The 25,928-nt window shown below is 39.6% G+C and overlaps 2 protein-coding genes across 5 annotated transcripts in view; one reads left to right on the top strand and one right to left on the bottom strand.

Moving 5' to 3' along the window:
- TTC1 (tetratricopeptide repeat domain 1) overlaps positions 1-22,830 on the top strand; it is a 31,258-nt gene extending 8,428 nt beyond the window's left edge. For both annotated transcript variants that reach the window (XM_074604590.1, XM_074604592.1), the window contains exons 3-8: positions 3,398-3,458; positions 5,289-5,401; positions 7,406-7,442; positions 9,199-9,347; positions 15,363-15,417; positions 21,202-22,830. In XM_074604590.1, coding sequence (XP_074460691.1) covers positions 3,398-3,458; positions 5,289-5,401; positions 7,406-7,442; positions 9,199-9,347; positions 15,363-15,417; positions 21,202-21,335 — 549 coding nt within the window. In that variant the 3' untranslated portion in view covers positions 21,336-22,830. The remainder of the gene's footprint in view (positions 1-3,397; positions 3,459-5,288; positions 5,402-7,405; positions 7,443-9,198; positions 9,348-15,362; positions 15,418-21,201) is intronic.
- The window catches only part of PWWP2A (PWWP domain containing 2A), a 53,069-nt gene continuing 39,998 nt past the window's right edge, over positions 12,858-25,928 (bottom strand). Inside the window, exons 4-8 of one of the 3 annotated variants that reach the window (XR_012589557.1) lie at positions 23,850-23,956; positions 21,102-21,245; positions 15,206-15,369; positions 14,203-14,368; positions 12,858-14,102 (exon numbers count right to left, since the gene is read on the bottom strand). Coding sequence is in view for 1 of the 3 variants with exons in the window: in XM_074604588.1 (XP_074460689.1) it covers positions 23,891-23,956 (66 nt within the window). In the remaining 2 variants the exon portion in view is untranslated. Of the gene's footprint in view, positions 14,103-14,202; positions 14,369-15,205; positions 15,370-21,101; positions 21,246-23,812; positions 23,957-25,928 lie in introns of those variants that run through there. The other 2 variants (XR_012589558.1, XM_074604588.1) reach the window with 2 other exon arrangements.

Below are 25,928 nucleotides of genomic sequence, written 5' to 3'. Positions count from 1 at the left end.
GAAAGGGTAGCGTGCCCTGCAGCTACTTAAATCTTTTTCTGAAAAAAATGAGTGGGTGGGGACACTAAAATGACATTCTGCAAAATTTGTCCCAAGGACAAGTCACTTGCAATTTTTTCACTCTGGTTTGATATGATCACAGTAAACTGATGACCAGTCAATTTGCGATTGTCCATCGAAGCTGGAAATGCAGCATACTGAGTGAAGAAGTTATATCTAACAGCGCTGTAGTTTTTGTTCCGTTTTGGCTTTTTTTACCCCCAATTTGAATAGAAGACAGATTCTAACAGCATCCATTGGAGCAATCCTTTCAGGTTGAATGTAAATTCATCCAAAATAGTTGATTTTCCACTGGTTTTGTGTTAGGATTTTCTGTTAAAGAAATGTATATAGAGAGGAATAAATTATGTATTTATTTCACAAATACATAGTGTCCTTTAGAGGGCAGTGCATTTAGGATGTACGTGCTAATATGTATGCTTTTACATTTTGTGGAAAAGCCAGAGGATGGTCTGCTATTATGTATTGCTTATGGGTCATAGTTCAAATACAAATCCAGAATGATGCATGACGTACTCTATAGACTTTATCTTTTTGAAAAATAGTGCAAAAACTTGTACAGTTTGTAACTTCAGGGACAGCCTGAAACCCATAATACAGGGATATCTTGAAAATGTTGGTCAAGCTATAACAGAAATATGGGGTTTGAACCAGGACTGCACTGCTTGCGTTGCTGCTTTCCAGGGAGCTGAGTAAGCTGCAAAACCATATTCTGTGTTCTTAACAATGCTTCTGGCTTCTGGAACATGCTTAGGCAACACCTTCTTTGGTCAAATAGTCAGAAGTGACCGCAAGACTGTCGCTGACATTTGCATATCTGTGTAAGTTAAGTGACTAATAGTCCTCTGTCCTTCAAGTTTGTGCAGTTTGATTTGCAGGCAAGAGGACATACCAAGGAACGGGCTTTCTGAGGAGAGCTGTATGAATCACCAGCTTCCCAGTGTGACAGGCCTTAAACACGTCAGTTTCTCAGAACTTTCATCTGCCCGTGTTTCCCCAGGGAACATGGCCATACCACCACCTCAGTCTGTCATCTGTGCTCTTGAGACTCTAGGTCACAATCCTCTTGGCTACCTGAGACGGAATCCCACATTGAAGAATTTTTTTTGTTCCTTTTACTCTTTTTTCTTTTTTTTCTTTTTTTTAAATATAAAGCTTATTCTCCTGAAGCCTTCTTGCTTCAAATCACTTTTTATATTAGTGTTTAATACTTAACTGGGGTAAACATGCAATATTTTGTAATAATTTTAATAAAATGAAGCAAAATAATGGTAATACAGGTAGAACTTTTTTCAGTACAGTATTTCTTGATTTTTAGGGTTTCTGCATCAGGAGTGCTGCAAACATGCTATAGTTCTCATTTTATATGAAAAAATTCTTTCATTATTGTAGAGTTGTAACTCTACCTTATGCAACAGTGAATCAGTTAATGGCACTTAAAGGCCAGTTCTAAATAGGTCATGAGCAGTGAAGTCAGTAGGGCTAGTGTTTCAAGCATTTCTTATCTTGAATGAGGGTTGTCTATGTAGATCTTTCATGTTTTCCAGTAGGATCATCATCTCCAAACCTGTTCTGTGCTGAAATCTGGCTGCTTTATTCACTGGTATGAAAATTAGTTCTGTTGTGCTAACTTTCACTCTATATCCATTCAAGATGTTTTAAAATTTCTTTCTGCGGAGGGCCAGCTGTGTGTCTGGCAGTGACCTCGCTGGAGCTGTTCTGTCCGGCACTTTGAAAGTTTGGGTACAGCTTTCCAATGCAGTTAAGTACTCCCTGTGGTGAACAGAATCCTGCATTTATACAAAGAATTTGTGCTTTTAATGCGGCTTGTGCCTTAAGTGCTCAGATTTGTTTGTATACTCATATTTAGAAAGCACCAACTGGCTTGTGTACATTGGTGCAAGGACATTGCGGAAGGACTTGTGTAGGTTTGTCAGTCCACCCTGGAGGAAAGTCAATTTCTAAATAGTGGTGCACATTTTGTTTGACCTATGCTTTTTGTTTTTTTAAATGTGAGGAGGAATGAGTATTAAAAAACATATTTAATAGGCAATAGGAAAAAATTTAGCGATGTAGGCATATATTGAAAGGGTCAGATGATATTTTACTGTGTAATTTTGTGTGTCACAACTGAATGCCATCCCCCTGAGCTTAGTTTTCAGAGCATTGTGATCTGTTATTACTAAGATGGTGACAGTGGTCGGGTGAATTACTTTCCAAAACCAATAAAAGCAAGAGGGAGAGAACCTCTGATTTTGTATTGTTTGTCAGCTACTTGGCATAGCTGTGAGATGGTGCAGCACTCCACAAAGAGCACTATATTTAGCTGTTTCCAAGGAGATGTTCTGTGCGATATTGATAATTGCATTAATCCTTGATTTACACAATCTGCAGGGAAGGAAACTGCTCCTTTTCCTAGTGTTGGCTTTTTAATTGCTGAATGATATGTACTTTATAGACACCTTGATTTAAGTCCTTTGTGTGTGTTGGGGGCAAAATCAGTGGTTCAAATGATCATTTTTCTACCATAGAAATGATTCATGAACGTGAGCATTGCTTCTTGATGTTACCTTCTTACTTACACTGCTTTGTTTTTACTTGTGTGAGGTATGTCTGCATGTGAAAGACTTCCATTGTAAATAGGCTGAAGAGATGGCTTGGTGACATCCTGTGTTTTCTTGTCAAAGGCTAAGAGCATTCATGTCAACTTCGCTTGTGCCAAGAGTACTGTTAAGATATTCATGGTTGAAAACACAACTCTGCTCAGCATGTGCAATTTTCACTGTATAACAGAACAATCTTCCTGTCTCTCCCTCTGATGGTTTAGTCACTCTCTGCATAAGAAATCTTTCAGGGCAGTACCGTCCATGGACCTCTTTCTGATGCAGTCAGCTCAACGTGCTTTGTACATCTCTGAAAGCAACTATGAATTTCTGAGATGGAATAATCTCAAGCAAAATTTTTGAGACTTTACATCTAAAATATATTCTACATAGTTGACCTGCACTGATTGAACTAAATTGAGTTGGAAAGGAGAAACAAACAGCCAGCTAAAAAGCTAACGTATTAGTTTAAACCATGTAATTCAGTATGAATGCTCTTTCTGCATACTGTGTCCATGAACTGGAGCTTTTTAATTGCCTTGTTATACTCCAGGTTTCGTGGATATATAAAGTATATCATGTAACAGTGACTACAAGCAAGCAATCTTGGTACTAGTTAAAATTCTTCAGGTTATATTTTATTCTGATTTCCGTTCATACTTTATTTGGAACTGCAGCTGACCTACTTGTTCATTTCAGTTAAATACTTTGAGACATTGTCTTTTCTTTTGTAGAAAAGAAGAAAGGAGAGCACAATGCTGAAGGAGAAAGGAAATGAGCAGTTCAAGAAAGGAGGTGGGTTGATAATCTTTTCACACCATATGGATGTTAGAGGATCTTAATTAGTACTTAGCCATCACGGTAATGTTGCAGAAAACCCATAGGAAGATCTCACACCTATCATTCATTGTCCAAATTTATCATCTATATCATTTTGCATCCAGCTCTAGAGAACAGAAGGGGAAAGCAGTCCTCCTTAAGTTGAAATCACAAAGACTTGGATTACTAAAGCAGGATTCTCATGAAAGCTAAGTGTTTAAATCCAAGAACATGATACAGAATTGACTGCCTTCCAAGTGCCAGGGTTTCTTTTACTAATCAAAAAAGGCTTCCACTAGGCTCTGAGTTTTGCTAATGCAGGACTTCGGCTCAGTAGGTCTCTCATACATTTGTATAGTTGCATCTTTTTATCCACTGACTGTACCTGTTACATATTTTATTTATCTATATGTGTGTACCTATATATAGACATCTATATGTACTTACATGTACATCTATATACATACATAAATGTGTATATATATCATGTACATGTGTATATGGAGATGTACACATAGGTATATGTGTGTATATATACGTATAGATGTACACCTACACATACATGTATTTACAAAACCTACTCTAGAGGTATGTAAATTTCTAGCTTATGCCAGAACTGGACTTGTTCTGAACATAGGTAATACATAACAACAGGGTTGATGTCAGTAATAAGTAACTGCAACAGTGCTTTTAATTAAAAAAAACATAAAGGGGAAGTGATTTTGACACCTGCCTTTCATTTAGTGTTCTGGTGGCTAGAGGATTCACAAAGAAACCAGGAAAAGCAGATTCATGCTTTCCTCAGTCAGCAGGAACACAAACAACTTCCCTTCCCAGAAGTCCCTGATAACCAGACAGTGACCTTCGTGTTGGAGGTCTCTTATTGTGTGCTAAGAGAGCAAGATTCCTGGGGAATGATTTACCATTTCAGGCAAGTATCAGAGCAGGGAGAAGGAAACTGCTTCGACCATGAAAGCAGCAAATCTGTAATGCTGGCTGACTCATTTTGTGAAGTCTCATCCGTAGCCTCTTCTTGACAAATTCTTTGGCAGATCTTTTCAGTGTGCCAGTGCCTGCCAAAGTGCTTACTAATCAGAAACACACAGCCTTTGAAGCACCTGGATGGTCGCCAGCTAATGTGCACAGAAAGAATTGCTGTTTTGAGGACAATGCACTTGTCAGCTGGCAGGGCATTGTTCAGAGTCAGTATAGGGCCTTTTCACTCTTGACTGTACCTTTATTAGAAAATTAATAACTTGATAATCCCATGTGGTTTACCACTGCTCCTTGCTTTAGACCAGATGGATGACGGATGACCTTCGGGTGATAATGGCTTTGTGGTGACTGACCTTTAAGTCAGTTATTGAAGATGATGTGGCAAATAAAATATCTTCGTAACTGCTTTGAACAGGTATCGGTGCAGTGACATGTTTCAGCACATGCCTCCTTTCAGATCAAGGACACGCTTAATCTAAAGAGATTCTACCTCTAAGGCTGCTACTCAAATAGAATGAAACAATTTCAGGGATGAGAATTATATGCATATCATGCTGTACCTGTTACAAGCTCAGGACTATATTTCTGCTTTTACAAGGGTGTTGATTTTGAAATAATTAATTGTCATTGATCTATGTACTACTTAGTAATGCACTTTGTCTGAAAGCAGCTACTGATTCTGGTTTAATATTGCATCATATATTGAGAAATGTTTCCAAAGAAATCTTGGCCATGTGGTTCACTGACTGTACTGGCATTTGAAATAAATGGTCTGTTTTGTTGTGGTTTTTTTTCCTATTGCATCTGCAGACTACGGAGAGGCAGAAGACTCTTACACGAAGGCTCTGCAGATTTGTCCAGCCTGCTTCCAGAAGGACAGGGCTGTTTTGTTTTCAAACAGAGCTGCTGCAAAAATGAAACAGGTGAATATTCTTTTTACAAAACACCATGTATTGATTACATGACAAATGCAATAATGAAGGCATTAGGGGTGCATAAATGAGGGCAAAAGAATAAAGCTGTATGCAGGTTTTGCCACTTGCTCAATCTCTCGTGCTCCCAGTAGAAATGCTGGTATGCTTGGTTTTACTGAGGATGAATATCAACCTGAAAGTTGCAGTTGGAAAAGCTGTTCAAAGTTGCTCTGCAGCATTATCTTTAAAACACTGATTTTTCTTTCATTTTCTCTATTTTAATGAAATGCAAAGTTCGTGTGGAACAGATGTCTTTAAGCACATTTACTGTACACAGACCATGTATTATATTGTTTAGAATTGTAGCTCGTTAGTGTTTTTTCTAAAAGCCTGGATTGTCAGATACTTGCCTTCATTTAATTGGCTCAAATGCTTTGGGGCATAAGCAGGACTTCCTAACTATGGCTTTATTAATTTAGTGAGTCTGCTTCCTTCACACTTACTATGTAGTAGGACAGACCTATAGAGTAGGGCACGGTCTGGATAGAATGGGTGCAGCTTTCTTTGTAGGTGTTCTATTCCTTGACCAGGGACAGGTGCCCGTATGTTACCAGAATCAGCAATACACTTAAGTAGCATGGAAGGCATAGAACACAATCTGTCTAAACAGAAGATTTCACTTTCACTTCATAATACAGAGAATTGACTCCCTATTTTTGCCTTTGTTTTTAAGATTAGATTATTATAGAAAAATAGCACAGTAACTCCTGTCCTCAGTTTACCCTCCTGCAAAGGGAACTTTCTTGCAGTTTTCCTTCAGAGACAGATGCAGCTCTGTTTAGAAATGCACCTGGCCGCCATATTTGGCATAAATAAATAAATTCTTACTCAGTGTAGAGTATTCTTGTTCAGCCAGAATTATCTAACTTGCTGTTGGGATAATGAATTGTTTGACCAGACAAGAAAAAAAATGGAATAAAATCTCTAACAACAGATGCTGGAACCTTTCAAATAGGAAAGCTGTAAACTGAAAAACCTCCTCATAATCCAGATGTTAACAATTCATATCACCAGGAAACTAATCCAATAGTACCCAAATGAGCCCAAGATGATAGAACTGTGCAGAAACTAGTGTATCTCACCAGCATAGATCAGTGAAACCTGACAGAGCAATAGATTAGTCTGAAAATAGATTCATATTGTTAATAATTTCCCCATTACGTTGGTTCTTCCATACCTGCTGCACCCATTTGCTTTGCACTACAATAAAAGCTTGTAAGCCAAGAACCTCTGAGACAAATTCTGTTTTGTGGAGGAGAAAATAGTTCTTTGGGTGTAGAAAGATTACTACTACTTAGATCAACAATACAAGCATGGAACAGTCTGATTTATTTTGCTTTTTTTTTAAAGCCCTTTTAGTTTGGGTGAAAATTGGATCTCTGTCTCAGCTCTTTTGGGTTTTGGTTTTTTTCTTGTTTCATTATAAGCAGATTGCCTGGTTCTCATCTTCTTGCTCTGGTTATCTGGGTGCACTAAAATCTTGTCCCTACCGCTTCTGGAAGTCTCACGCATTGTCCCTTGTAGAGAAAGCTGTATTAGTGCTAAAGGCAGTGTCTGCTTTCCAGATGTCTTAGTACAGACAAGAATTTATCTGGGAGTCTTGGGAACCGTCTATTCCAACCCCTTAATTAATTGACAAAGGTAGAAAAGCTGGAGGTGGGTTAAGCCAAGGCCTGCAGATGTGACTCAGCCTTTTGAGCGTAGCGCGCTGCCGGCTGTTGAGTGCCGACCGATTAGTGGGGCAGCCCTGCAATGTGAACACTGGCAGCCTTCGCTGAGAGGAAGTTAATCACTGGTAAAGAGCTTTACAGCAGAAGCAACGGTATGAAAAGCCTTGATTACATGAACATCCCAATTCCTTGGAATGCCAGACAAACCATTTGCTTGCAGTTGCAAATAATCTGTTCCCCAAGAAATATGACTTAAGAATAACAAAACTATTTTGTGTTCTAGGACAAGACAGAAGCTGCCCTAAGTGACTGCAGCAAAGGTATGACTTTTTCTCAGCGTGCTGCTCTCGTGCCAGATCTTTCATATATGAATTATGCCCATTAGTGCCTTACTGCAGAGCTGTCGTTCTGGACGTAAGGGTCTTTAAAGAATTTATAGAAAAGCTGTGGTGGAAGACACCTGAATCTAGAATTATAAATATTATTTATTTTGTAAAATGTCTATCAACATTTTCCTGTCTGTAATAATTTGCTTTCTATTCTCTTGTGCCAATAAGGCTGCTGTTTGTACTTATTTTTAATAGAAAAGTCTTTTTATTATGGAAGCTGCTTCTTTACACCTACTATTTTAAACCCACTTCCACCTGCCATTCCCCCCCCCACACCAGTCTTGGTTTAATCACAGATTCGAAAGAACCGTGAGGCCTTATAGAATTAAAAGCATTATCAAGTCCCTTTTATACAAGGCTTTTGCTTTGTCACAAGGGCTTATGCTCTCCCGTTCTTGTCCTGCATAGTTTTCTCTGCAACTTCTGGTGAAATCATTTCAGCTGTGCATTGCTTTATTGCTTCCACCCACTCACCCATGCTTGAATATTTGTTAAACCCCCCATGACAGCTGGGGGAAAAAAGTCCAAATTACCAATCAGAAAACTAATCCAATGGCTGCGTGCCAGTACTGCTTGTACAGTAAATACGAGTCTGTACATGCTTAAAAGCATTCTTGAAGGTAAAAAATTCTAGCTGGTCTTTGTCACTTTGGGGCTTTGCCTTGTTTTGGTGGTGGTGTGTTTTGAAAAACACTTCTGCTAATTTTGTAGTGGCTGAAAGGGAATCAGCCTGCTTTGCAGCAGTGAGACATAAACCTACCATCGCTTGACGTTCCCCAGGGATTTGGCTTACAAACTGCAATGCAACACTTGGAGCACAGCAGAGTAATTCACGCTAACCTGCAACTTGCTGACTGTAGCATTGTCTTTGTCCTTCCAGAAGAAATAAACCAGAATATTTAGCTAGATGATCCTAGATTTAGTTGTCCTGAGAACCATTTTAATGGGTTAATAATTATAAAATTGGCAGTCTTTCATTCTTCCTCTTTCTATGATGAAAAATGGATGAAGAAATTCTTCAGAAATTACCATTTGCAGGTTACTGTTTAGTGTTCAGTCTTAACCGCATCTGTATATGCGGTCATGGCTGCCAAGGGAACAAGGAGAGGAAAAGCTTAAATTCAGTCAGTGTGCCCCTCTGCTAACTTGTACAGCTAATACAACTGTTTGTGGATTCCCAACCCAATTTTGACCACTTGATACTAAAGTCAGAAGAACACTAGTAGTTCTCCTGGAGTTTGTTTCAACTTGAACTCAGGTAAGCAGGGAAATACTTATTTTCCCTGCTATGTGTATCTTTAGGTATATTTAACTTTAGCTGTAATCTAATAATCTATGCTTTTAAATATGCAAAAGCTGAAAAATATCTTACAGGTCCTTAAAATTTCTGAAGAGTCACTTAGAACCTCTGTATATATAGTATTGCAAAATGAAATGTTTGTGCATTATAAATCACTTCTATCCATGACAGATTGTAGACATTAAATGAAATATGATCATTGCATTAGACTTTCACAAGCAGATGTAGGCCTTTCTGAATTATGACTTAGCTTTTAAACTGTGACTCTGCTTGATTCTAAGCTACGTTATAAAGATAACTGTTAAGAATTTATACACACTTAAGAATTCATTTGAGGGGTGTAGAAATGTTTCAAGTAAAATACTGTGCTTTGGTTTTGTTTTCTAGCGGTGGAGTTAGATCCTAACTATATTAGAGCTTTGCTGAGGAGAGCAGAACTATATGAAAAAACTGAAAAACTAGATGAAGCTCTGGAAGATTATAAGGCAGTCCTAGAAAAAGACCCATCAGTTCATCAAGCCAGAGAAGCTTGCATGGTAAGCCTTTTTAGTATATTTTGGTCTAACTTTAAACCAAGGTCTTTTCTTTCCTATTCGAAATACTTAGTGCTGTTTATGCAAGCAGCTTCTATGCAGTGGTGATAACTTCTTTTTTTTTTCCGAGTCTGAAATTGTAGTGGTTTTCTCATCTGGTTTTATGTCAGGAAGATTACATGAACTGCCACAACTTCCATGACAAGTCTCGAGTCCATAAAGCGTAGTCCTCTTTTTACCTTTGTAAAATGAGTGAAAGCAAACATGTGTTCTGAGCTGTAAACATGTAATTACATGTTTAGCTGTTGAATAGCACGTGCCCACAGACACACACGTCTTTCTAGTTTTCTGATTAAGGCTGTTAATTGTATTTGTGCACGTGCTAGAAAAGGTTGCCTGAACCACTGCTGCATTTAGTAGCTATCATTTTAATAAGGATCTGCAATTTGGAGATCAGAATACAAGCAGTTCTTGCTTGTATTCTGTAATACAGTTCTTGCTAGCTGTTTAATTAGTGGGAGTCTGGTTTTCTTTCAGTGGATTATTTTTCTGATTGGCAAATTTGCAGTCAAATGCCTTTATGGAGTAATTATAAAATAATTACTTTTTTGATGACTTGATTATATAACTTTGAGAATGGCAAAGAGACAGGACTGTATCAGTCTGTATCTATATTTGTAGCTACTTTAAAACATTGATATTTTTGTTTCTTGATTTAGCTGTTTTCTGTTCTTTTTCATTGCTATGCTTCGTGTGTGTATTGGCCACTTGGAGTTATTTTACTTCTAGTGACTGAAGTCTGCTATTAATCTTCAAAAACTTAGACTTTCTTGAGGAAAGGGGCACCTCATGGTGGCAAACATCTCTCTCCTCATTCAGTTACTTTCTTTGTTTTAAAAAAAAAATCAGCTTAGTACTGTGTTTCAATGTCCACTTTCAATCAAATTACAAATACTTCAGGATTAAACATTTCTTGCAGAATCTTCACCATGTCTCTGTAAGCGTAAGGAAATGCTTGAAAAGTTTCCTTGGCCTTTAGGATGTGTCAGCTTGGATGAAAAAAGTAAAGCCCTAGCACTTCCTGAACCCCCAATCCAACATGTAAATAATCCCTGCTCAATGGGGATTTGAAGTCACTGCCACAGCCTGCTGATTTGAGGTTTTAAGTAACTCTTTGTGTAAAACACCAGCAGGAAGTGATTTTTCTAGTGATATTTAGTATGTTAATGCTCAGTGTGGAAAATAGCTGTGGATTTGACAAGTTCAGAGAGTCTTTTCACAAGGGTAGCAAGAAGGGAAATCTATTTTGTGCAGAAAGCTCTTCTTACAGCCTGCTTGCTGTTCTTATTTTTGAAAAGAGGTTCTGAAGGCTGTGTTGAAAGGACAAATGTGGTAGAGATGTGTCTATCACAAGCCTATGGTTTTGAAGGAACATGTGCTAATGAAATGTAGCCATTATAAAAAGTGCAATGGTGGTCACTTTTTTATCAAAGCGGGAGCTTGAGGGCATGGTAGCTAATGGCTTGCAAGCACCGGAGAGCCTGGAAAGAGCTGAGCATCTTCTGCAGGGAAAACAACAGCCAAACTATTTTTTACTTCCATTTTAAGGTAAATAGATGCAATTTTAAAATGTAATTCTTAGTTGGGCACCCAAATCCACATGCCAATACTTGACTTTAGTTATATCTGGTTAAATTTTCAAAGGGCATCATTATTTTAGTTCAGCTCCACATCAGTGAACCTGCAACATATTCTGCCCCATAAAGGAAAAAAGGTCATTTGCTTCACCCACCAAATGATCTCTAAAACCACTTTGAATATGTCAATACACAAATATTTTTGAAAGGCTTAGGTTTAACTGTTTTAACTCTCCATTTGGGAAAATAAATCATTAGTAGGGATTCCCCACCATCCCCCTTTCCCCATACTATGGTTGTAAGTGACAGATTAGAAACTGCTTTTATAGCATATTAGACAAGAGCCTTGCCTGAAATTACTTCCTTTGGGACTGGATCAGTTGCACTGGTGGCAGAAAAATACTCTCTCTTAACTCCTGTAAGGGTATGGTTTCACAAAACAGCTGAACCGATCTACTAACTGCCTGCTGCTTACAAAGCTGTCCGGTTGCTTTCCTTGTGCTAGCGCTGGTACTAGCTCATGTCCGACCCTAGGGGATGGCTGGTTCTATACATGAGCCTGGCAGACAACTAACTCTGCTAAAGGGAAAAACAGCAACAAGCGAACAAAAAAAGTCAGCAACCAAAAAGCCCCAAAGTAAATACTTTTATATTGCCTTGGCTTTTTGCAGTCAGACAAGTCCTACTGCAAATGCTAGTGAGAAGGAAAGAAGACGTGGTCAAGGCAGTGCAGGAATTGGGGCCATCCCCTTTGGCAGCACCCACTGAGAAGGTCAGTTTACTGTACTGTGAAACAACCCCCTGATGCTTGTTGCATGCATCTGGTTGAGAGCAGGAGAGCACTTTATCACCTAGCTCTTGGCAATGGCTTAATAAATGACAAGCTTGTCAAACATCATTACTGCACGCATAGTGAATGTGATGGGTGCATCACAGTCTAGAAAAGAGTATTTGTGTTGGCCTTGTTTATAGTCCCCTAGTTGAGGCTATGGCTTATTTGATCCAGGAATTCAGCCAAGGACTCTGCTGACATTTCTGAAGGAAAGGATGGGGTTTAGTTTCTGTAGTTTATAGTCTTTTAGCATTAGACTAGCTCCAGAGTGAGGCCTACTGTAATCTAGCCAGTTACTTGGTAAAATAGTATTAGTGTTTAAGGAGTGCATTTTAGCAGCTCATCATACAAAGAACAACTGTGAGGATCAGGCAGATTACGAACCACCAGTCAGGACTCCACAGATTGAGACGTCAGTAGTTGCTACAAAATGTAGGGAGTTTAAAACACATATATTTTGGCTGATTGGAACCTACCTGAAAGTATAGATACTGTCCTTTATACCTCTCGCAAAACCACAATTTCCTTTCAGTGAGTATGCTTCTAATAGTCTCGCAAAAGAGCTCTTGCTCAGTAACCGGTGGAGATGTGGGCTAGAAGAGAGTCATGAACAGTGCTGCTGTTCTTCCTGGCCATCTTCCAGGAATGTTTTAGAACGATCAGTAATTCTTAATTTTTGTAGCTGGGAAGTACAGAGGTTGACTGTTTCACATACCTTCTGCTCCTTGACCTCATTTTACTGTGGCAGAGGCTTTAGGCTCACAGTGGTGCAGAACACTTTGTACAAAATGCCCTCAATTTACACTGCAGTGGGATTTAGGACATTCTGCCCTGAGTTGGTCCTGTTGTTTGTCAAGTTGCAGGGTAGAAGCAATCTTTTTAGACTGAAGCTTAAAACTCCCCTCTTGAAAAATTGTTACGGAAATACTGATGGCAGGTTTTACACTTTTTAAAATATTCATAATAAATCTCTAAAGTTCATAATAAAAAACCCATTATAGCTGTAATGTTGACTTCAGATATGTGGTTAAGATATCTAATACGTAGGAGACTAAGGAGCTTTGCTTTATTGTCAGGTAAAGTGCATTGCTCTTTGCAGAAATATGGCAGCATTTTTTCCCCCCTCACTGGTAATGAAAATGATGCATCAAGAGAATCTGCAAATTAACTTCATTCACTGTTAGAGCAAATCTTTCTTCTTCCTGTACATAGAAAATATTTCACATACTGCTTTAGGGAATGTCATGATCTTGTTAAATGGCAGTTTAAAAATACGAAATACACAGTAGTTCTTTGCTTTGATTCCTGATTTGGTACCTGCTCTAAAATTTTAGTACTGTTTATATTTCATGAGTACAGTGATAGTGTTTTGATGTAAATCCTAGTGTTGCACACTTTAGTTACTTTTGATATCTTCAATGCCAAGTGAAACAGTTTGAAATTATAGTGCTTTGTGGTCAAATAATCCCTATTGATGCTTTCCCAGAAAGTGTTTAATTATATGGTATCAATCTTTAGCTTTTGTTTTTAGCAGGTGTATAATGGTGTAATGTGAATTTTAGCTTCAACACAGTTTTTGAGGGATAGGCAGGCCAGATAAACTTCTTTACCAAAAGAAGCTGTACTTTGAGATAAGTATCGTAGACACCAGGTAACGGACAGCTTTCTATAGATAACTCACCTTGCAAATACATTTCTGGAGCGAGAAATGCTGAGTCTCTGGAATAGTAGTATTCAGACAGACAAAACATGGAGTATGTATTTTAGATGAAGGATTTGTGTCTTCATTTCCTGCTAAAGCCTAATGTCCAAATGTGAGAGACGCACCCTATATATGCCAAACTCGTCCAAGATTCAGCAAATCTCACAGCCACAATGCAAACTGAATTTAGAGCCTGGGGATATCCACACATGTTTTCATGCAGGCAGCTTAGGTCCAGATCTGCACCCAACTTAATAAGTCCCTCTGGGTCAGCAGGAGTCAGATGAGGTCTGACTGGGCTCATTAGATCTGGCTCACTGGTGGTGATGCTGGTCCTGGGCTGCTTTCAAGCTTAGCCATCGAAACATATCTGCATTGTATTCCTAAGTACTCATTTTTCTGTTGTTTGTTTGTTTGGGTTTTTTTCTGGGTATAGAAAAATGAACTGTATTTGCCTGTGTTCACCAGTGTATCCTGCATTGAAGAGGAGTCAGGCAGCCTTGTCAGTGGGCTTTTTCTTGAGATGAACATCTTATTTCACTGCAGCAACGATATCAGGATGACAAACCTATCCATGATGACTGGAGCTGTAAATGACAGGACAGAACAAGATTAGGCAATGAATTCTTTAACTATGTTGAGAAGCCAATTACCACAAGGGAAGCGAATCGGGAGTGAATTCCATACCTGTTACCATAGTCTGCAACTGTAATCAATTTACCGATAACGCCACTACAATAGATCTGTCTTACTTGCTGTGGCCTCCACAAGAAGAGAGCGTAGTTATAATTGCATGCAGAACTGCCAGAATCATACAGTGGCGAGCATAGTATAAAAGCTTGAAATAGTACTGCTGAAAAATATGAAAAATATGTATAAAAAGTTACTATCATTCATAATATATTGTGGTTTAATATTGTATTTAACATATATAGAAAATGCAAAATGTAAATGATGCAATAGTAAATTGTATTAACTAAAACTATGTAACGAATATAAAATTCTAATTAAAAATTATCATTGCAGTCATATAGCAAAACATTAGGAATGCATAGACTATGCAGTTACATAATGCTCATTAGAAATGTGTGATACGTTTATTGGTGATGGTGCAACAGATTTTAACACTGGTGCCAGTTCTGAGGCGGGGGAAAAAGCCCGTTAATGAACTGTTACTTGGACTAGTACCTTGCTCAGGATGAGCTGTTGGAGTTCCCTCCCCATGATCAATTGCCAAGTCAAGGCCCTCATTTGTAATATCGTGTCCTCTGCAGAACCATGCCATATATTGCGTAATAAGATGCTGCTCGTTAAACTATGTCCTGAAGTTCACAGACAGTTAATTAAGTGATCTTCTGATAAAATATTTGTATTTAGAAGACATCAGTGTTTTCACCATGCGGATTTCCCATAAGTATGATGCCACTGAGAACTGCCATTATGGATGTTTTCCTCATTATACCTGTGTTGATGTTCAGAATTCACGTGCTGTGCTTGCTTCGTTCCTCGAGCCTCTCTTACCAATTTAACGCATGCAGCAGAGGAGATATGGCTAAAACACACTTCACTTGCAAGTCTCTTAAATTCCATAAGCTTTTCAGTTAAAATCCCAAGCAAATAGATCAGATCTGGTTTTCAGCAGTAAAAATGTATGTCTGTATGAAACCTGCAGTCACAAGTTACGACTTACTCTTTATGTGAACTGATGTCATCAGATGAATTACAGGTTTCCAAAATAAGATGAAAGTGTGGTTTGACATAAGGACTCCTTCTAAGCCATAAACAGTGTTCCTGGATACGTGTATGAAAATTCCATAAGCATAACCAATTTTTATCTCTCTCCACAGCGATTACCTAGACAAATTGAAGAGCGTAATGAAAAATTAAAGAAAGAAATGTTAGGTAAGTAGCGTGTACATATAACTTGCATAATAATCTAGAAAAATGAAAATACTTGAGTAGAATCTCTTGTATAAAATTTAAAGAAGGTAAATCTTAAAGGAAATACTTGTCCTGTGTTAAACAAAATTCCTCATTTCTTCGTAGTTCTCTATTGCTTGGTTTCGCCTACAGTAAGTTCCAGCCAAATAATTCTCTCCTACAGAAAAGGCTGTTAGTTACATTTAAAGAAAGAAATACTCAAGACCGAAAACAATGTAATATTAATGCATGTAAAAGTAGGGGGAAAATGGTTTGAAATAGACCAACTGCTCTGCCCTTTCTCTCTGCAAATAAACCTTCAAAGGAAACATTCCCATGAAAGGGATAAAATGGGGTTTTCACTAAACCTTTACGTAAAAGAAGTCAACCAGCTGTCATAGCTGAGCATGTTTGATCTTGTGTCTGAAGAAATAAATTTGTTTCTTTTTGTAGCACTTCCAACCTATAGACCTCCAAGTCTTCATGTTTACCTTGATTTATGTAGTATTTCAGTTCTGTTTGCGTGGAGGCTGAATTAGACCTACCCAGTGTTACAAATAGGCATCTGGCCTTGCTGGAAGTGGAATTAGATTTCCTAACTGCGTAGCTCATTGTCTTTTGACTTTTTACAATTCGATACCAAAGGATACTGTTGACTCTACTTGCTTGTAGAAAAGATAATTTAATTAATATAACTCATTTGAATGTCAGGGGAGTCCGCTCAGGTGTTTGGGATGTATGATTTTTTCATTCCAGGAGAGCAAGTCAGATGCACACTAATAGTTCCAGGCTAGGCACTGACACTAAACTTAAATTAATCACTAGCAAAATCTTTAGAAAGAACGTCACACTTCATTTTTTGGCTCCGTTGAAGTTTGGATATTGAATTGAATTCTTATTTTAGTCAGTGAATCAGCCAGTAACGTTGTTTTTTTCTAGGCTTTTATTCTTTTGACTAAAGCTTAAGTCTGGTGTACCCCACTAAGACTGCCATGAAAACTGGAGCTGTGTACAAACAAACCAAAATAAATGGAGTGCATCTTCCTCCTTCCCCAAGTGTGTTTCCTGTTTTCCAGTGCTACAGCTCATTACCACGTAGTTTGTCAGAAGCGGAAGCACTTCTTTAGTGATTGTGTGTAAATAAATCAGAGCACACATTCTTGGTTGGATTTTTCTGCCAGACTACCTCCCTGTGAATTCTCGTGTGCAAGTGGTAGTTGCATGTGATTGATGAAGTTGATGTCACTAGAAAAAGCATGTTTTGTTGCCAAACCAAATCCATTTCTGCTATGTGTTCTTTAAGGGTCTAACTTTTCCAAAGCCGACATTTGTATTTAAATTATTTACATATTTTCTGTTCAGCCTTTGCAGGTTAGTGCTGCCACTTGCCACTGAACTTCGCTCAGTATGGACTAACCTCCAAGTTTCACATTAGTGAAAGCTTAACTTAGAGCACGCTTTGAAAGTAGCTTTTAAATCCATGTGGCTTTGCTTTTATGCTTTCATAACCTGAGCGTCCTCTGCCTTAGGAATTGCCCAGGACATGAACATACACTGACCATTTTCTGTGTTCTTTTTTATTTCTCTTCTGACTTTAAAGCTGAAGATTTCCAGCTATCGTGTAACAAACTAGTCTTGTTAAGAGAAACTAATTATTGTGCTAACTAGCTCCTTTGGGGAGAGGGTGTGAGAAGAGGGGAAGCTTGGAATAATTTTAGTAAGGTTTAGCAGCTTGGGGGCTGTGACAATACAGTTTTCTTCATGGCAGCAGAGGAGCCAAGTATATTGGATATATATATTAAAAAAAAAAAGGATGGAACATATGCCAATCTGTGTAATCCATCTTATACACACAGAGTTCATCAAATCTAATTAAAAACTATTGGGACTTTCAGCTTAAGTTATAAATGAGTGCATTCCAGAAAATAGTGAGATGTACTTGATTATCAGGGTGATTAATGGGAAGGCCTATCGGGGCGTATCACCTGGGCCTTTCTGCCAATAACAGGCCAGCTACTTGAGATCAGCAAAGATATTTGTTAGGTTTAGTGCCTAAAGAGCTAGTTTCTTTTTTCTTTACATTGAAGGGTATGATGTATTTGCAGCTAAGCTGCTAAACCCCAATACTGTATATAGGGAGGTCACTTTAAATAGTTCAAACCAGAGCAAATACACAGTTCCTTTTAGTTCAGTTCTCACTATTTAGGGAAGGGAAAAGGATTTGCCCTCTCTTTTTTAATTGCTTAAGAAATGTCGTTGGTAATACAGAAAGTTATACAAAGTTGAGACCTCATCAGGAAATTTGTCTTTTATCCAAAAAAAATTCTTAACATAAACAATATCTAGCTTTTCAACTTCCAAACCCTGCAGTAACAGCAGCAACTATACTAGAAGAATTGCCAGAAAGACTGAATAGCAATTAATTTTGGCTGTTACATCTTAATGTAAATCGTGAGAAATCTTTTCGTGCATCTGCCTTTTGCAACAGGATGTTACATGGCAGTTCGGGTCAGTAATGAATCACAGACTTTTGAGCCCTAAATTGATTTTTACTGGTTAAGTTTTCGTGTTAACCTCTGACTATTGCTTTGCTGAAGAAACTTAACATGCTGGAGTTCCAGCTGAAAAGTAGACATAGGCTGTTCTAGAATATAAAGAACAAAATCTGATGAACAAAATGAAAATATGGTCTCGGAGAGGAGAACGTGACTGTGCTCCGGGACAAGTGAGTGTCTGGCTGCTGAGAACTCTCTGCAGCTGAGTCACAGCTCCACATGCCTTTTTCCTTCCTTCAAGCACAGTCCCTGCTTTAAGAGAGCTTTTCTTTGGGGGGAGGAGGAGGTTGGACTTAACTACAGATCTTAATTTAGGGATGAAAGGAGAGTGGGGGAGGAGGAAATAGTGCTTTCCTACAATGATGGGTTTATGTGCGCCAAGACAGCAGGAGCAGTGCTTTGGGCTCGAGTTCCCGGAAAAGGCAAGGCTTTCTTCTGCTTCATTAACGATTTATTAAATGTGGCTGCACCAGAAGGCATTGCTATATGGGAATTTAAGTGATAGAACAGGAAGGTGACCAATGACTGTATTGTTTTAAATATTCAATCACAGTGAAATGAAGAATAAAGTATTATATATGTCATGTAGTCTTTAGCTTCTCCCAAAGAACTGGCCTAGCTACAAGCAAGAATACCAAGGCAGTTGTTCTGCGTTTATTGGCTCCAGTATGACCGGAAAAGAGCCATCGTACTAACTCCAATTAGAAAAGACCTTTCACAGTTTCCTGAAACGGGCAAACTTGTCTGCCTGCTCCTGAGCCAGCTGCAGTGCCTGGATAACTTGTGAACTGTGTACAGCCCACTCCAGCGATGCCAGACTATGCCAGGATTCTTCCACCAGTAGACAAAGGCACTTCTCACCCCAAACCTGAAGCTAAACAATGACCAAATGTTTGTCTAGAAGTACAATAGCAACTATTCATCCCAGTCATAGAGATGCTATGAGCAACTTTATGGTTTTATAACCAAAATGCTTTTAGGATGCTGTATAAAATTATGAACTTAATAGTTAACTTAGTTTAAACAGCTTAAAATAAAACCCCACCAGCAGTACAAAGCAGCTAATCCTAGCTGAGCCATTCTCTGGAATGACTTGGGCCAGATCACTAAACCACCACATCTGTTAATCCAAACAGAAAAAACAAAAAGAAATTAAAGAAAAATCCTGTCTCACCAACTTGCTGCTTTTCTAGGCTAAGGTTGTCTTTTTTTTTTTTCCTGTGTAAGGCCATGGAAGTTCCACGTTCACTCTCAAAGACCAGTCTTGCTTTAACATAATTACATAAATCTCTGAAAGATACCCAGTGGTGACCCAGCGCTTTGATGCAAGATCTTAATTACTTTGGTGTATGTAGGTGTGCCGCAGTGATGCTAGCTGTTAGTCTCTGTATGCAGGACTGAGTTGTTCCTTAGATTAAAATGTTCACATGTTGCACCTGCTATTGTTACTTTTTGTATATTTTGTGACTGTGTTCAAAACAGCCCCCCCTGCCCTCAATTCAGTTTTGGAAGCGTGATAGAAAAAATAGTGTATTTTAGTTCACGTTGATGATGTTTAACCTGTCTTGAACTGTTGCCAGATTGTAAGAGATAAGGGGCGTACTTCCATGTGATAAGTTCAGGCTCAGATACAATTTCTGTTTTGAGAACAGCATTTTCAAACAAACAAAAGCAGGAAGCTAAATAAGTGTTTATATGACTTGGCAGTTAGATTCTAATATGTTAGCTTAGAAATAGAAATAAAGGTGAAGATGACTAGAATAACAGATGTTTCTCACGATGGCTTGCAGAAAACATGCACGTGTGAGCAGGAATAGGTGTGGCATTTGCACGTTTTAGTTACATGATTGTGACTACTTCGCTTGCGCAACTGGATTTCCTGGTGCCAGCTATTGTCAATGTATCTCCGCTGTGTGCATGCACAAAACTCCCAGCAAAATAAAATCCATTACCTTGAAGATCTAGTAGAGGTAGAAGGCTTTGTGAAAGCTGGTGTGTAGCCTGTGGATGCAAACCTAGGGTAGGCTTCAACTTGTCCGGACTTCTCCTGTTTATTCTTTGGGAAATTAGTCTACGATTCTGCACTGAAGCCAGGAGGAAAATAATGTTTTCCTTGGAAAACTGACCATCTTCCTCCTTTGGCTTGTCATGCCAGCGGCTCAGCTTGTGTTTAGCCAACATGCAAGTTGTTACCTCTGCTTCTTTGTTAATTTAATGTATTTTATCTATTCTATCTTCTCTGTATAGATATGACTTTTTAAAAAGGATGTACTTTTGTTGCCCATCCCCTTTTATAGGTGGTAGCAACATTCGTTTTCTAGAGTCCAGAAGCACGTATCATACATCTATTGCTAGAAGCCTTTAGATTCTGTTAACTGTCATACCCGATGTATGTTTGACAAAGTTTGTTAAATAATAGCTGCTTAGAGCTGCTAGCAGCGGTGAGTTAGCCCTGGAGAACTGTAGTTTCAAAAGTGAGTTAATGATGTTGAGTCTCATCACGCTGAGTTTTTCTGCAGGCAAAACGGCTGTAAAGTTGTATGCTTCAGGTGGAACTGCTGAGTTTGCAGGTGCAAACACAGTTGCAAAGATGAATTATTTTTTTTATTTTTCTTCATATCAATATACATGTTTAAAAAGGGATTTTTAATAGTTACAAATGAGGGGTTTGAACTTGCGCTTTCATTGTGTCTTTCGGTAGTCTAGGAAACTGGCAGTTAAAATATTCTTGATTGTTTGTAGAGCTGTAGCTACACCTAAAATGACCAGAACTGAAAACTTTGTTAGAAAATTGAATGTTGGCAACTATCAGAGTTATATCCAAGCATAAGTATAGGGGAGACCAGTGCTTTGTTGTGAGCTGTTAAACTCTCGTGCCTCAGGAGCTTATAACGGAGGAAATCAGGTGCTTCTGGGTGGCTGTAGCCACACGGCCATGACTGTCGGCAGCCACTGGCCCTCCATCAGGGCTGCCAGACAAACCGCCCAGAACCAGCATGGTGGTCTGATTTCAGAGCTGACAGTAACTACATCACAATTGGGAGGGATTTTTTTTAATTCGTGTAACAGCCTAAATATTCAACAAACTGCAGAGATTTCCACAGCATTTACCTTAAATTAGTAGATAAATTTGTAGAGCTGCACTGTGTAGTTGGGCATAATTCAATGGGAGTTTTCCTTCTCCTTAATGTGTTATCTCCTTTCATTGTAGGCAAACTGAAGGATCTTGGGAATTTGGTTCTCCGCCCCTTTGGCCTGTCAACAGAAAATTTTCAGATAAAGCAGGATTCATCAACTGGTTCATACTCCATCAATTTTGTTCAAAATCCCAACAACAATAGATAACGTGAATTCAGTCTAGTTCTGCTGGCTTTCAGGCTTCGTGACCGTGTGCTTGCACGTACCAATAAAAGGATTCAGCAAACATTCTTCACGCTCCCCAAGTGAAGATGACTCAAGCATACTCATGTCCCTGCTTGTGAAATTATTTACAATGTGGATGTAAAGCAAGTCATTTGACTTCTCTTAGTGATAACTGTGTCCAACGTGTGATGATTTTTTTTTTTCAATATTTTTTTTCCTTCCCTTGTGGTGTTTGGCTTATCCAACAGGCAGGTTCATTATTTTGGCCCATTCAATGCTGGCAACAAAATTCTAGCAAGCAATTCTGTTGAATCAAAATGCCCATGCACCTGTAGCCAAGAACAAAGCCTAATGGTGTCTTGGGGAATTAACGAATCGAGCAGAAGCACTTCTCCACACTCAGCAGGTGGATAGGACTGACAGCATGCATGGAAGCAAGCCAGCCTCTTCTGTGGAGTAATTTTTCTTTGTAATAAAGGCTTGGCATTTCTGTTGGTTTGGTTTGTGAAGTTCTTTCCTTATTTGAGTCCTTCACATGGTGGTATTATTGTTAAAAGTGCTTATAGTCACCCACAAATAACATACTTGCAAGACACTAATTTGAAGCATTTGATTTTTTTCATCTTGCTTATAGCAATGCCAGTAAATTAAGCTCAGGCCACCCTTACAAGACAGTTTGTTTACTTTTTATTAATTTTTCTGAAGGCAAAAAGGAAATTTTGTGCCCCTATATATACACACACACACTCTTTGTAATGGTACCATAAAATTAGTTAAATTTGCTTGTCTAAGATTCATTCATGTTACAGATATCTGTAATGGCAAACAAATAAGTGATGTTAAATATGATTGCAAAAGATTTTCACAGTATACTAGGCCTTGAAGACTTTGAAGTGTGTGTCTGTGTGTATATATATATATATTTATATATGCTGTCAAAGGAGTTCATTCAGATTTTGGAGAAGGGGTGTCTTTTGTAATTACTACTTACTACTTTTTATATTGATGCGGATGTTTACATTGGAGGCAGATTCTTCAGTTGTCTCCATGGAGATTTCAGTACATGATTGAATTAGGTAATCAGTGGTGGCTGTCTGTTGGCTATGGGTTGTCAGATTTATTTCAGGAAGTCTCTCCATGTGTACTTTACGGACTGAAATTACAGAGCTCCAGTCTACACCGGTATGCCTGAAAGGAACAGTCTCTCAAGCTAAGGCATTCTTGGTGCTTTATTTTCATTTTTGTCTCTGCCGCTGTGCAGGGGTTTTTGGATTCTTGTTTAACTCTGTCTGTCTTGCTGCATTTTTGGTTTTGACTTTGTCGTCACCTGTTTGTAAACTATCTCAAGTCTGCAGTGAGTGTGTATTAAGTCTATGGGAATTGAAATGTCATTGTCAAAAGAAGAGAGAAGAGATGCCTATGCAGCCTTTAACATCTTCTGCATAATTAAAATGTCACTTAAGTAAATAACAGCAAACAGCCTCTAGGATTTCCACGTGCTGAAACTGTAACTGCGCCGTGCTTTACTGGAGTAAACTTTCTAACGCGCAAGGCTGAATTTCCTTTACTGGTACAGTTTGGGCAAAGGGGTAGGTGTGTGGATGGGAGGTTTTAAAGACAGATTTTGCTCCCCGGTGCTGCTGGAGAGGGGTTTGCCAGCCGGAGGCCAGGTGTGCCGGGCTCCAGTACCCAGGCAGAGGCCTGAGCCTACCTGGGCGCTGTGCTGGGAGAGAAGTGTGCTCACACCCCAGAGGTTCTGCAGGTCCAGATGGCTAATTAGCTCTAAAACCGCTCTGCCTTCTCAGCTGAGCTCTTCAGATTCAGAGAAGGCTCATTGGGTTGGGCAGTGCTGAGATTAGTATAAATGTTAATAGTCTTTCCTGAAAGCTGGAACACTACAGAGCAAAGGTGTCCAAGCTGCTTCCGAGGGGCGCTGGGCAGGGGCAGTGCTGGGCTGGAGCTCGTGAGCTTGGCTTGTGCCCACGGGGGTATGTGTGAATCCCGCTTCCCTACAGCTCCTGGGACCGCGCCGGGCGGGTGGAGTTGGCAGTTGCTGCTGCTGCAGGCTCCACGCTGCCTCAAAGCGGAAAAGGTGGCAGGCTCTGGAGGCAGCACGAGGTGTCTGCACCTGGAGCCAGGCGGTCCACTGACTCCTCAGCTCCAGTAACTAACTTTGCACAGGGAATGAGGGTGCGGAAAGGAGCTCAGCTACGCTTCGTCTCATTTGCCAACCTTAGCACTAGTCCCACGTCACTGAATGTGAGGCAGGTTGGGTCTGTGCCCTGGGTGTCACTCCACTGCCCCATGCGTACACCCATAGAACATACATAAATGGAACCACTTTAGAGCTACTGTACTTTAAATTTTTATATATATCTTTGTTATTAGCAATTAATTGCTATCTTTACATGCACTGTGTGTGTCTATATATTATTTAGCAGCGTGTGGCTGTTGTGCAAAGTTGCAAGCAGTAGCTTTTAGCAACCTGCTACTTGCCTTACAAATGAGTCCATTCTTCCTTCCATTCTGTTGCCGCTTCACATCTTTAAAGGGCTGGAGGGCTGCAAATGTGCCTTCTTGGGGTGGACACGGGTTAACTTATTCTGGAAAATAAAAGCGCAACAAAACTTTTAATATTACTACCCCTGTGCAAACACAACATCAAGTAAGTGTGCAACGTCCCTGCTGGATGCCTGATGTGTATCTACAGTTTTAAAATGAAGGGAAGAACAAATGAAGCTGAAGGATTGGAGATGATTTGCTTTCCATACTTGTGTTTGTTTGTAATTTAATTGCATTGTGTGAAAGAGGCGGGTTAGTGTCACTGGAAGTTGGGCACAGCAATACCGAGGACTGTATGGGTCATACCCACTCAGAGTGCCACCCTCCAGCTGAACCAGAAACCTCTGAAACGCGTGGTCTGCCATTGCAGCAAGCTCTCCTCTAGGTAAAATTCCAATTAATTGCCAGAAAGTTCCTTTTGCATTGTCCAAATCCTAAACAAATGCATTTATTTTGCTTTTTATTTTTAAGGGATTTTTTTTGTGTGTGTCTAAACTAGCCATCACAGCTGTCACCAGAAAGGTAATTGGTACTTCCTCCTGGTGTAACTGGCCACAATTCCACCGCAATGCCAGGCTGTTTTGAGTCACACATCTTGCGCTTACAACCTCTAATAGGAAAAAAATGTTTTATGAAACATAATCTTTTAAATATAAGTGCACTTAAACCAACAAGTTCCTTGCTAATTTGTTCCAATAGTTGCTCACCCTTACTGTAACAAGCATGTGCCTTTCTTCCACTTCCACTTGTCTGTCCTCAGCCCCAGCCTTTGTTCCCTCTTACTCTGCCTGTTCAGTACCCGGCCTTCCCTCCCCGAACGTGTTTGCACAGCAACAAAGAGGCCTGTTGCTCTTCTCCATCAGCTGAAGAGACAGGGCTGCTTTCCGGCTCTCCCTACAAAGAACTTTTTCCAGGATTTCCGTAATGTTTTGTCTCAAACCTTCCTTTTTTTGACATCAGAACTGACACTGAGGTTTCTCTCCCTTCTAATCTATAAGGCAGGCCCGACATTCTTCCTTGTTCTTCCTTGTTTACACCCTCAGAGACTGTCTTAACCCTTCTGGCAACAGATGAGCGAAGTTCCAGACCTCCCCTCAGCCTTTTCTGGGATAGCAGAGATACAGACCCCCCCTTCCCTGCAGCTGTGGACGACATTTTCTTCCTTGTGTTAATGCAGCTAAATGCTAAATTAAGTCACGCTTTGTTTGGCAGGCCCGGCTTCCTGAGCAATGTATGTTCTTCTGTGTGTCTTCCCACCAGGCTGCTGCTTCCTAGCATTTGGGTTACTTGCTAGACTTCAGCTTTCTCAGCCACTGATGAAAGTGTCACGTATTACAAGGTCTAGCAGTGGTTTCAGCAGAAATCACTCACAGGAAACATCCCTGTTTGAAGGACAGTGGCAAACTGTTTGAGAGCCGTCAGGGAGACAATCCTACTCCACGTGTGCATCATTTATTTTATATTGTAGATAGTTATCTGTAAATATTGCGTATCCTGTAGAGTGCCATGCCAGGCGCTGTGTCTTTGTAATTAGACTCACTAAGCCTGGTTGAATGACAAGGTCTATTTTTGATGGATTTTAATTGCATGTTTGCCTTTAATTCTGGATTTCTGATCCTGTTTCCAGATCCCTATCCCTGATGTCAGATTAACCAGCCTATATTAACCTGGGTCTTCATCTTTGCCCTCCGTTGCCCCCCGGCCCTGTCTGCGTGCCCAGCACACGTTCCAGGCGCAGGGGCTGAGCCAGGTGGCTGCTTTAGGGGAAACAGCCGGGCTTTTTTGCAGTCCCGTTACTGTTCCACCTGGGTGCTAATGGAATGGCAAATACAGCATCCCACTGGCTTTAAATTGAGAAATACCCAACACCGGTGCTTTTATGGTCGGCAACAGGCCGCCGCCACATTTTGGGTGCTGCTTTTGTTCCCAATAGAATAAAGTTTCTCTTGTATCATCCTTATCTTTGTTAGTCATGCCTTTTTTAAGCTTTCCTTATCAAGACTGTATTCTCTT

This window comes from Larus michahellis, chromosome 11, assembly GCF_964199755.1.
Source record: "Larus michahellis chromosome 11, bLarMic1.1, whole genome shotgun sequence".
Classification (NCBI taxonomy): Eukaryota; Metazoa; Chordata; class Aves; order Charadriiformes; family Laridae; genus Larus; species Larus michahellis.
This window is presented reverse-complemented; position numbering and strand designations above follow the sequence as displayed.